Here is a 12,905-nt window from a genome sequence, read left to right on the forward strand (position 1 = left end):
TACCAATTGGCCATTTCCATTCTTCATGGGGCAATCTATTTATAGGTGGATTTAACTCCTGTTGCCTGCATATGAGAATCTTTTGTAGTAGCAGTGTGAAAGCATGATGAAGCACATCATTTCTTCATGGGGCAATCTATTTATAGGTGGATTTAACTCCTGTTGCCTGCATATGAGAATCTTTTGTAGTAGCAGTGTGAAAGCATGATGAAGCACATCATTTTCGGATTTTAAAAGGAAATTATTTGTGTACTGTACATATGGACTAAAGCAGGCCTTACATATCGCAGAAAATTCGAAGGGGAAAACCGCTTCATGGTTAAGAGAACAAGTATTGCAGCTTGGTCCAACATTTATCAAGCTTGGACAGTTATCCTCCAACATTTTTCTATTCATTTAAATCTACACAAAACTATATGTTTGTGACATATTTTCACATCTGTATATTTCGATTGCTTTGTGTATCATTAGTGCTAATTTTTACTTGATGCCTTTGTGTTCTATATACTACAAAAAAAACTTATGATATTACACCATTGGCCTTAGTGGCCTTTGTTTTCAAACAAAGGTCAATGTCCTTGATGTTCTTTATGCTGCAATAAAAAAATCCAAAAAGTCAATGTCCGGCAGTTTGAAATTTGTATTATCTTGTAATTAGGTGCACCTAAAACTAAATGGTTTGTTCTATTTGTCATCGTTAGTTGCACCTGCATGGTACTATTTGTCCAGTGTCTTCTTCCTTCGTTGTGCTGATGTGCTGTAGGGCATTGTTTGCTTGCCAGTGCCAGTATTAGATTAGATCTACATAGACACGAGTCTCTTATCTGCCTGTTCATATATTTATGCATGTTATTTAGTTTAGTGAGAAAATTAATGCAGTTGGCTGCAACATTTAGACAATTCTACCAGAACATTTAAACAAACATAGGTCCATTGTCTGCTTCATTCCATTATACATTCATGCCGTTCAGTTGGCTACCTCTAGACCTAAAGCCTAACATCTGGTGTACCCCTAGACCTAGAAGCTCAACAAAATTACAAATTTAATTCTGAACATAACAACTCGAGTCACAACGAATTAGACCAGAATTAGACTGCTGCTCTCACCTACCTAACGTTGCATGCAGCTGCAGCACCATAGTCCATGGTTGTACTATGATGTACCCTACAGTGCAGGAACGAAAAGCAAAAATAAAGAAAGAAATGCAAAGGAAATTTATATATTTTTTAGAATGAGAGAAAAGAAGGGGCATTTAAGGCAAGGGGATGGTTTGAATCAGTCAGAATTTTGACTTTGAAATCTCACTTGGATTACAGCTATGTTTGGATGGATGTGGTATAGAGAGAGAGATTAGCAAAGACCATGGAACCGGTCCAAGATTCTAATTGTTCGGGCGCACCGTGTCCATCCGCTACGTCTGATAGTAACCCTTGAGTCAAACTGCCAAGTGACGGATCAGATTAACGATTAAGGACATTTAAAATATCGATTGTCTATTTTTTTTAGTTATTTATTCAGTTTGGCATTAGCCGTAGCATCATTATATTGTGTGATGAGAAATGATCGCTTTATAATAACTTAATAAATTTTAAAATTTTCTGAATCTGAGGGTCAGATATCCTTTTCTTGCAGATGTTGTCTTCGAAGCGAATTGATTGTACCAATTTAATTCTGAACATAACAACTCGAGTCACAACGAATTAGACCGGAATTAGACTGCTGCTCTCACCTACCTAACGTTGCATGCAGCTGCAGCACCATAGTCCATGGTTGTACTATGATGTACACTACAGTGCAGGAACGAAAAGCAAAAATAAAGAAAGAAATGCAAAGGAAATTTATATATTTTTTAGAATGAGAGAAAAGAAGGGGCATTTAAGGCAAGGGGATGGTTTGAATCAGTCAGAATTTTGACCTTGAAATCTCACTTGGATTACAGCTCTGTTTGGATGGATGTGGTATAGAGAGAGAGAGATTAGCAAAGACCATGGAACCGGTCCAAGATTCTAATTGTTCGGGCGCACCGTGTCCATCCGCTACGTCTGATAGTAACCCTTGATTCAAACTGCCAAGTGACGGATCAGATTAACGATTAAGGACATTTAAAAGATCGATTGGCTGTTTTCTTTAGTTATTTATTCAGTTTGGCATTAGCGGTAGCATCATTATATTGTGTGATGAGAAATGATCGCTTTATAATAACTTAATAAATTTTAAAATTTTCTGAATCTGAGGGTCAGATATCCTTTTCTCGCAGATGTCGTCTTCGAAGCGAATTGATTCTACCACGACGTTTAATGACATGACTATCATCGGTATTACAAGTGATGTTGAAAAATAGCTCTCTTAAGTGGTTGCTTTTTCGATATAATTTGTGAAGTTCATATGTAAACTACTGACCAAATATATTGTTGGGTTTTTATTAGAAGGATCCGACATTAACGGTGTGGGTGGGTCTTCATCGTCCAGTGCGCAACCATCTCTCGCAGATGCCAAAGAACGTAAGAGGCAAAGGGAAAGGGAACGGTACGCACAAATGTCTAAAGATAGGAAAGAAGAGTTCCTTAAAATAAAGAGTGAAAGGAGAAGGGATCGGATTATGCAAATAGATGTACATAAGAAAGATGAGTTGCTTGAAATTAAGCGTGAGAGGGAAAGGGACAGGTATGCGCAAATTACTTTAGATAAGAAAGATGAGTTGCTTGAAATGAAGCGGGAATCTTGTAAGCAAAAAAAGGATGATGTGACACTTCTTAGTGTTGAATGCCATCAAGAGTCGACTTCACTTTCAGTAACACATGGTAATTCCATTAACTTGCAGTACATTGTGTGCAGTGTTCACTGTTTAAAGCAGTACTTACATGTTTCATTTGTTCATTGGATGGCCCCAACATATACATCTCAGGTGGTGGATCCAAGACATCCACTACACAGCCAGCGCTCATAGATCCTAAAGAACGTAAGAGGCGGAGAGAAAGGGAGCGGTACGCGCAAATGTCTGCAGAAAAGAAAGAAGAATTACTCAGAAAGAATCGCGAGCGGCGTAAGAATAAGAAAGATGGTTCAACAATTCTCACTGCAGATTGCCGTGAAACATCGAATCCTATCTCGACAACACCTGGTAATTCCATGAAGTCATTATTTGGTTTTTCATCAACACCTCTGTTTTTCTAGATGATCTACTGAAGCATACCACATTTTTTTTGTTGTGATGTGTCTGCAGGCATTCCAAGTGTATGTGGGCAATCTTGCACCGCATGGAACAGGGAAAATGTTGCTCCTGGCGATGATACTTGTTGGCTGCGCCGAAATGATAACTACCAACGGTCAAAAATTCATAATTCATATGGTTCGATTGCAGCATTGGACATCGACCAAATTGGATCCGGAAAATCCACTGTCACTCAGTTACATCACACGTCGTGTGTAGTACGTACTCCGTTTAGAGACACGACAAACACTCTGATTAAAGGTATAATAACATGCCGTATATTGCGTGAACTAATTAAAAAACATGTGTTCACACTCGATCTGGTTATAACTTGTGATGTCCACAGAAAACAAACTAGATGCAAGTGTCGTAGATCACGCTCATCCATCTCCTCATCATGGGTCGTGGTATGCCCAAATGTCTGCGGATAAGAAGGTTGAATACTTAGAGAAGAAGCGTTTAGCCCGCCAGAAAAAGAAATATGAAGTGTTCGGTCTTAATGATCGAGAACCTTCTTCATGTGAACCGATGAATCCCACATGTACGGTGATGGTTTAATTACTCGATTTAGTTTCACCACAAATCATCTATCATATATTTAATAGGTTAACTAATTTGATTGTATTATTTGACAGTTACAGCTGGTAGTGGCATTGAAAGTTTCACGAGCAGTGACCATCGGGGTTCTGATCTTGAGTCAGACCGTAAACGTCAAAAGGGTCGACAATGGTACGCGAAATTATCAGACGAACGTAGAGCGGAATACTTACACAGCCTGCGTATTAGCCGCCAACATAAAAACTCTGGTGCACTCGTGGAAAATGATCAAGAAGTGGAATCAAATACTACGCACATCACAATTGGAACGCTTGATCCTTTGGATCATGCTGATATTCGACCAGATCCTGATAACGAACTATGTGATTCGCTTATTTTTGAACCACTGGAACTACATTCGTCGGATGAAGGTAACACATTATCCATCAGTGTACTCTATTTTGATGTGTTCTCACACTACTTCTTTCGACCCATAGAGAAACTCGAGGCAGTCCAGGATGTTCTCGATGATTTCGATGATGAAGAATGGAGGTTATTTCGTGGACAAGGTAAAAACATCAATGCAATCTACAGTCCCATCACATATATGTTGGTTTATCTGATTCATTATGTAACCTTTCCATATAAATATATTGGTATTTGTGCAGATGTTGTTTTTGAATCATACGTGGTGGAAGGTCCTGATAGTGTGGGTATGCAAGGTTATGATCCGTCTGACCGCATCTACCAAAATCTTCCAAAGAAGCATCATGTTTTAAGGGAAGCCAAAAACTGCCCGTATTGTGGAGCCAAACGGTTCCAATATGAGGGACTTGCTTTTTGTTGTAGGAAAGGGAAGGTTAAAATCTTCATTCCAGATGTACCGGATGAGTTGCGACGATTGTATACGAGCCTTGATGATGACGATGCAAAATACTTCAGACAACACATACGATATTTCAATTCTCATTTCTCCTTTACAAGTCTTGGTGTTACACTTGATCGTCGAGTCAGCACTGCTGCAGGAACTGGTATATATACATTCCGTGCACATGGTCAGCTATATCACCGTTTGGACCAGCTGGTACCTTGTGGGAAGGGTCCACGACACCTGCAGCTATACTTCTATGACACTGATGAGACAATGGAACACAGAGCTAAGAGGTCTCCTGGTCTTGATATCAATTTGATCCGGAAGATTCGGAGGATACTAGAGCACAACCCCTATGTGCAGACCTTTCAGAATGTTGGTTCTGCTCCTAACCTCCATGATTATAGGATTGAGCTGAACACGGATATTGCATTGGACCAGCGAAGGTACAATGCCCCCACAGCTTCACAAGTTGCTGCTATCTGGATGGAAGGGAATGATCCACAAAAATGTTTCGATAGAAGTGTTATAGTGTATGGAAAAGCCGACAAACCTCGGTATATTCGGGCATACCATGGGTGCTACGATCCGTTGGCCTATCCTTTGTTTTTCCCTGGTGGAGAAACAGGATGGCAACGTAAGATGCTTTATGAAGGCCCTGACCCAGTAGATTGGCCAAACAATTATGATAACAATGATGATGACAACAGTGACGAGGAAGGTCCGCAGGCTATTTCCTACCTTCCCAAATTTAAAATTTTGCATGAACAACTATTTTTCTAAGCCCCTTGTGACTATGGTATTGAGTTTATGTTTTTTTTTGCAGATGGTTGTAGCGAGTCTAGCAAACATGTCAGTGCTAGGGAATATTATTGTTTCAAGTTGCAGATCAGGCTTGGGGAATTTAACATACTGTTACATGGGCGCCGTCTTTTCCAACAGTGGGTTGTAGATATATACATAAAGATAGAGTCTATGAGGCTCGATTGGTATTCGAAACCAGAGAATCAAGCTCTCATACGTGCAGATTTGTACCAGGTATTACATGTCATCCTATTTATTTGAGATTGCATCATTAACACGTGTCATCCTTTTGTCTGATGTGTTGCTTATTATAATACTGGACAGGGCATTATAGATACAATTGTTGCTGGTGAAGCGCGTGCTTCTGAGGTTGGTCTAAGAATTGTTCTCCCGCGGACTTTTCCTGGAGGAGATCGAGACGTGCAAGCACGATTCCTTGACGCAATGGTTTTAGTGACCCGGTTTGGTAAGCCTGATTACTTTGTCACAATGACCTGTAATCCACATTGGGAGGAGATAACAAGGCAACTATTACCGGGCCAGACACCACAAGATAGACCAGAATTGGTTGCGAGAGTATACCGGGCTAAGCTGCGTGATTTACACGATTTTTTGATCAAGAAGAGTCACTTGGGTGAGGTCGCATCATATGCACATGTTACAGAGTTTCAGAAGAGGGGTTTGCCACATGAGCACTTCTTATTGATTATGGTCCCTAACAGTAAGTTAAGCAGTCCTGATGATTACGACAAGGTTATTTCAGCAGAGATTCCTGATCCTGTCAAATACCCTGTATTGCATGATCTGGTTATCAAGCACATGCTACATGGACCATGTGGTGCTCTGAACAAAAAATGCCCCTGCATGATAGACGGACATTGCCGTTTTCGTTATCCTCGACAATTCTGTTCGGCTACACAGCAAGGAAAAGACTCTTATCCTATATATAGGAGAAGGGAAGATGGCCGTCGAGTGGCGACCAGGGGTGCTGTATTGGATAATAGATGGGTGGTTCCGTACAACCCCACACTGCTTATGCGGTATAACTGCCATATTAATGTCGAAGTTTGCTCAAGCATCAAGGCAGTTAAGTACCTATACAAATATGTCTATAAAGGTCATGACCGTGCATCCTTCTCAGTCGATCCACCAGATCAAAATGGTACAGTAATCAACGAGATTCGACAATACAGGGATGCAAGATTCATAACTCCCCCCGAGGCCGTGTATCGGATATTTGGTTTCCCTTTGTATGCCGTATCTCCTTCTGTTTTGCAACTTCAACTACATCTGCCAAACATGCAACTTGTGTCATACAGAGCTACTGATAACCTGAATGATGTGGTGAACCGGGAGAAATCTAAGAGGTCGATGCTTACTGAGTATTTCAAGATGAACCTGGTGGATAGCAAGGCACGTAAATTGTTATACAAAGAGTTCCCGGAGCACTTCCGGTGGATCAAGTCCGATAAGCGCTGGCAGGCAAGGGTAAAGAGGCCGCAGGTTGGGAGAATTGTGTATGCAAACCCTGCTGAAGGGGAGAGGTACTATTTACGTGTGCTCCTCAACCATGTGAGAGGTGCAACTTCATATGAGAACCTTCGTACTGTACATGGGAAAACCTGTTCCACCTTCAGAGATGCGTGCGAGATGATAGGGCTCGTAGAGACTGATAGATCCCTCGATGAATGCTTGGCTGAGTCTACTACATTCCACATGCCTTGTGCACTGAGAAGGTTGTTTGCGATAATTATTGTATTCTGCGAGGCGACAAATATCCGTGGCTTATGGGAAAATCATTTTGAAGCAATGTCCCAAGATTATCGTCGTACACACAATGATGTAGCAATGGTTGAGCAACTGGTGCTTAGGGATATTAGAAACGTGGTTCATTCAATGGGCAAGGATGTAAGGAATTATGGTCTTCCGGAGGTTGACGACTCAGGTGATGTCCTTGCGTAGTGTTTTACGTTTTTTTCGCTTATTTTGTCAATAGTCATGATTTATTGGTAAATACATTATAGTTGATCTCCATGATGAATTATGGTTTGCAGATAACACCTTAACTTGTCGACTAAAGTATTATGATTTACATAATACATATAACAATTTTCCTTGGTTACCATACAAATAATTAGGCTCAATTATATTGCTAAAATATGGTGATGTGAATAAACCATAACAAAATGGCAGTTCTCTTATAGTTATGTCAGTGCTTATTTATCTTACACTGTATTGTAAATATTTTGTTATAGTTGATCTCCATGATGAATTATGGTTTGCAGATAACACCTTAACTTGTCGACTAAAGTATTATGATTTACATAATACATATAACAATTTTCCTTGGTTACCATACAAATAATTAGGCTCAATTATATTGCTAAAATATGGTGATGTGAATAAACCATAACAAAATGGCAGTTCTCTTATAGTTATGTCAGTGCTTATTTATCTTACACTGTATTGTAAATATTTTGTTATGTTAACTAACGGTTCAGTTAATATTTTATTATTATATTGTTCATACAGCTGATTATTATAGCGATCAATCGAGAGAAGTATTAGAGGAATTGTCGGTGGGCGTAGACGTAGAACATCTGAATCTTATTAATACACTGAACATAGAGCAGCGGTCGGGGTTTGATGAAATAATGGATCACGTAATCAACTCTAAGAGCCAGGTATTCTTTGTTGATGGTCCAGGTGGCACGGGAAAGACATATTTGTACAAGGCATTGCTTGCAAAGGTTCGTTCGATGGGTCTGATAGCCATTGCAACTGCAACGTCTGGTATTGCAGCGTCCATCATGCCCGGTGGTCGCACCGCCCACTCCAGGTTCAAGATCCCCATAAAGCTTTCCGACAACAACATGTGTAATTTCACCAAACAGAGCGGTACCGCTGAGTTGCTTCGCAGGTCACACTTGATAATCTGGGACGAAGTTGCCATGACCAAACGTCAAGCTGTTGAAACACTCGATAGGTCTCTCCAGGATATAATGGGATGCTCGCAGCTCTTTGGTGGAAAGGTCATGGTATTTGGAGGAGACTTTAGGCAGGTCCTTCCAGTGGTGACACGTGGTACGAGGGCACAGATCACTGATGCTACACTACAAAGGTCTTATATATGGGAGAAGATATGTAAGATACAGCTAACCCGGAATATGAGGGCGCAGTCTGATCCATGGTTCTCCGAATACCTCCTTAGGATTGGCAACGGAACAGAAGAGACGATTGGTGATGATTATGTGCGTCTCCCAAATGATATCGTGGTTGGTTACAGTATTGCAGAAGAATCAATTGACAAACTCATTGAATTTGTATTCCCAGATCTCCAGAACAATTCTACGTCAGCGGACTACATGAGTGCACGTGCTATCCTCTCAACTAAGAATGAGCATGTGGATGAGCTGAATGCAATTATGATAGATAGGTTTCCAGGCAAGGAGACGGTATACTACAGCTTTGACTCCGTCGACGATGATTCACGAAACAACTATCCGATTGACTTTCTGAACTCAATCACACCAAATGGATTGCCACCACATTTGCTTAAACTCAAAAGCAACTGTCCAGTCATCCTGCTTCGGAATCTTGATCCTCACAACGGTCTCTGCAATGGAACAAGGCTAATGGTTAGAGCTTGCCAACGTAATGCCATTGATGCAGAGATTGTTGGCGGGCAACATCATGGAAAGAGGGTGTTCATTCCTAGGATCCCTTTGTCCCCCTCAGAGGACATTTCACTCCCTTTCAGATTCAGGAGGAAACAATTTCCAATCCGCCTTAGCTTTGCAATGACTATAAACAAAGCTCAAGGACAAACCATTCCTAATGTTGGTATTTATCTACCCGAGCCTGTGTTTTCTCATGGACAGTTGTATGTTGCATTATCGAGGGGTGTATCACGTCAGTCAACACGGATTCTAGCTAAGCCAAATACAGATATAGATGCCATAGGGAGAAGCACCAAGAATATTGTGTACAGAGATGTATTGGAATGGTGTTCTTCGGTTTCATGATCGGTATCTTGCTTCTAACCTCACTATAATTGATTCGTCTGTGAATTGCAAATGTAATAATTAATTGTGCTGTAGGAACGCTTCTGGTTTCTTCGTTTTCGAGTGCAAGCGCACATAGAATGGAGAAAAGGCCAGAACCTACAATTCATAGAGTAAGTCTTCTCCAACGCTCAACGGTGCACAATTCGCACGGATCCTTGTTATTGACATGAAATGCACATGCAGGATGGGAACGACAGTCAACTAAGGAAGCAATTTTTGGTAAATCTACTGAAATATAACAGGAAAGAACGTGAAGACGACATCCCCTCCTTGGACGAAAAATTGTCAAGAGCATTAGGCATTCGATGTTTCCAAAGATAAAATACTTGTGATATTATATTTGCACGTGACTATCTATTCAACCATATATTATTTGATGTATTGTTTATTTTTATTTTTGATGCTCTAAAACCATATATAAGTAACTGTGGATATAAAAAATTGCGCGTGACTATTTATTTTTATTCTTGATACTTAAAAACATATTAGACACCGTAGTTAAAAAAAACACGCGTGAGTTTGGTATCCAGCACCCAATCCTACCCGTTTTGATCGAATCTAACGCATCTAGCTCCCCCCACCGCCAATACGTCGTATTTTCTGTCTGCCTCAACCTGGCTCCATCCCACCCACAGAAATTGGTCAACACAGATTAACCAACCCCGCTATCGCACCCCATCCTACCCACCCCCGCACATGAAAAAGCTGTCGCCAGCCCCGATCTCCATCTCCGCCGCCCCCGCACATGTATTGGAATGGTGTTCTTCGGTTTCATGATCGGTTCCAGAATCTAACATGACACCATCGAAAAAAGGGTGGATAATTATCTGGAGCATGATATGGTAACAATCAACACTATATTTATCAATTTTATATTTATATATTAACATATCTATATCTAATGCTTATGCCAAATGTTTGCTTTAGGTATTCATTCCAATTAATATCTCACGATACCATTGGTATCTAGCAGTTGTGAACGCCAAAAGATGTGAGATACATGTCCTTGACTCGCTAGGGCCTACAATGGATCGTAACGACCTCACTCTTACTGTAAGAATTTACAAGTTTGATACTTTATTTTCATTAAATTTAAGAAGACTTTTTTTATATTACCTATGATGCTACAATTTATATTTAACAGATAAGTGGATTGGATAAACAAATAAATATTACATCACAGTTAAAAGAGCTTAAAGACCACAAGTGGCAGGACCTCAGGGTTGGAACATGGCCTATTATAGAGATATTCTCATATGCAATGCAGACTGACGGGTACACTAAAGCATTGTTGCTTGCTGAAATAATTACCTTTCATTGTTTGATTAAATTAAATAAGTAACTGTATAAAGTTTCTGCAATACTGTAGTGTCTCTTGTGGTTTATTCATGCTAAACTTCATGAAGTATTGGACAGGAGATACACTATCTCGTAGTGTGACTCAGGTATTTTAAGCATGATCATAAAGGTTTGCGACATGTTTAAATATTATATTATATTCAGGTAACCGATTAATTTTAATTGCAATTTTGTAGTGTGATATGACGAATTTCAGACTAAAACTAGCAGCAATTTTGTTGGACTCGAATCTAAACACCAGGAAAGCGTGTTCATATTCCAAACATGACAGCAAAGAAGAAAAAAATTCAAATGATGTTGTGATTGTAGAGAGTCCTGCTAAGCGTGGCAAATTTTCGAAGACATCACATCAAATTGAAGATCAATCGTCACTATATGTTCTTCCTATTGCCATCATACCGACAAATGCATCTGAGTTAGTAGGCGAGCTTTGCAAATTTATCATGTCTATAGACCATGCTGAGACTTTAGAGTACGTCTATCTAATTCCATATAATATGTATTGCATATATACATTATTCTAATATATTATTGAACCTAATGCAATATTTTGCTTCATAGGAAAGAATGGATTCGGAGCACTAAGCCTCAACCGATTAGCTTAAGCCTAAAAAAGGTCCAAGAAATAATGGATGTGCAAAAGCCTATGGACAAGGATTGTTTCAATATGGGTGTGAGGATGTTCGCTTGTGACGAGATCAACCTGTTAATGGACGAACAATATCACTACATGGACCTACAGTTCTGGGTACAATATATTATATTCATGTAATAATTCTGTTTGTATATAATCTTACAAGCTCTCTTTATTATCACAGTTGTTGTGTGACTTTGGACGACATCCGAAATATCGAAGGAAGCTTGATGTCCATTTGTTGGCAAAAAAGTTTGATACGTGGCCTGGGATGGAGTATAATATTTCACAGTGCAAGTTGGTACGTTTAAGTTGGTATGTTTTGTTTCGTTGTTTATCTGTGTCGTGGTTTAGTTTCTCCTAATAGTAGTAACTATTGTTTGCAGATTCTATTGCCAATATGTCAGCACGGACATTTTATACTATTTGCATTCGACATAGTGGCTAGAAGTGTATCGATATTAGACCCACTGCCTATACCGGATTGGTTTAAAGGACATGAACCCATATGCTTTTATCTGTTGAAAACTCTTAAAATTTCCAATAAATTGAATCTAGCTCTGGAAGTAGCAAACCCCTCGTGGATTGACGACATATGTGATTGGCGTCGTATACTACCAATTTGTGTTCCAAAGACAAAAGATTGGTAAATTTTTTTCAACATTGGTTCTATCAATTAGATTATTCATGTAGATGTAACAATTTTTTTTGCAGGTTTGACTCGGGTTTTTTTGTTATTAACTTCATGCGTGCGTGGAATAGTAAACAACTACAACCACCGATTTGCACTGTGAGTGTTCTTAACAGCATTGTGGTTTACATTAAGCAATTGGCCATCTGGTTATGTACTTCTTCTGACAATTACAATGAAATATAATGCGTTGACAGGATGTGCACGAACTAAGGAAGAAGTTTCTGGTTGACCTGCTGAAATACAATGGGAATGAATCTAAAGATAACATCCCTAAAGTTGTACGAGAATTTGTTAAACGTATTAGATAGTGTATTATTTCGGAATGAGATATAATAAGTTGTACTATTATTTTTGCTTATGACTATTGTACTGTTTATTTTGCTTATTATGACTATTGTACCGTTTACACATTGTTTTATTTTTAAATATGTGGCTTTCATGCAATGTAATGGATATGGAGTACATCTATGTACGTGTATAAAAATTGCACGAAGAATCCTGTCAGCTGTCAGCAATTTTACACGCTTGGTGTGAGGTAGAAGGATGAGCTCTCCACTGCTTTTGGCTTCTTTGCTATTTTTTAGGATTGACAGGGCCATATTGAACTGCTTAAAAGCACCCTCTTTGCAAACTAATGAAAGGGACAGGCAGCCTTGCAGCCAGAAGAAGCAAATCTAAAACTCATAATTCATATTTGACAAAGAATCACATTCAAAATTTTCTTCAG

At 39.4% G+C, this 12,905-nt stretch overlaps 2 protein-coding genes and 1 long non-coding RNA gene across 3 annotated transcripts; all 3 read left to right on the forward strand.

Moving 5' to 3' along the window:
* Positions 1-2,537: 2,537 nt before the first annotated feature.
* On the forward strand, positions 2,538-7,386 carry LOC133913970 (uncharacterized). The gene is made up of 8 exons (XM_062357154.1): positions 2,538-2,724; positions 2,823-3,122; positions 3,225-3,296; positions 3,848-4,180; positions 4,247-4,318; positions 4,418-5,341; positions 5,447-5,658; positions 5,749-7,386. Exons 1-8 carry the CDS (start codon positions 2,538-2,540, stop codon positions 7,384-7,386), a joined length of 3,738 nt encoding a protein of 1,245 aa, XP_062213138.1.
* Positions 7,387-8,183: 797 nt separating this feature from the next.
* On the forward strand, positions 8,184-9,449 carry LOC133913971 (uncharacterized). Its single transcript, XM_062357155.1, has one exon. The coding sequence runs from the start codon at positions 8,184-8,186 to the stop codon at positions 9,447-9,449; it is 1,266 nt and encodes a 421-aa protein (XP_062213139.1).
* A 2,459-nt stretch (positions 9,450-11,908) lies between these two features.
* LOC133914043 (uncharacterized) lies at positions 11,909-12,414 on the forward strand. Its single transcript, XR_009909161.1, has 3 exons — positions 11,909-12,130; positions 12,199-12,274; positions 12,373-12,414. It is a non-coding gene; the product is annotated as an uncharacterized LOC133914043 (long non-coding RNA).
* Positions 12,415-12,905: the final 491 nt, after the last annotated feature.

The sequence above is a fragment of the Phragmites australis genome, chromosome 4, assembly GCF_958298935.1.
Source record: "Phragmites australis chromosome 4, lpPhrAust1.1, whole genome shotgun sequence".
Taxonomy (NCBI): domain Eukaryota; kingdom Viridiplantae; phylum Streptophyta; class Magnoliopsida; order Poales; family Poaceae; genus Phragmites; species Phragmites australis.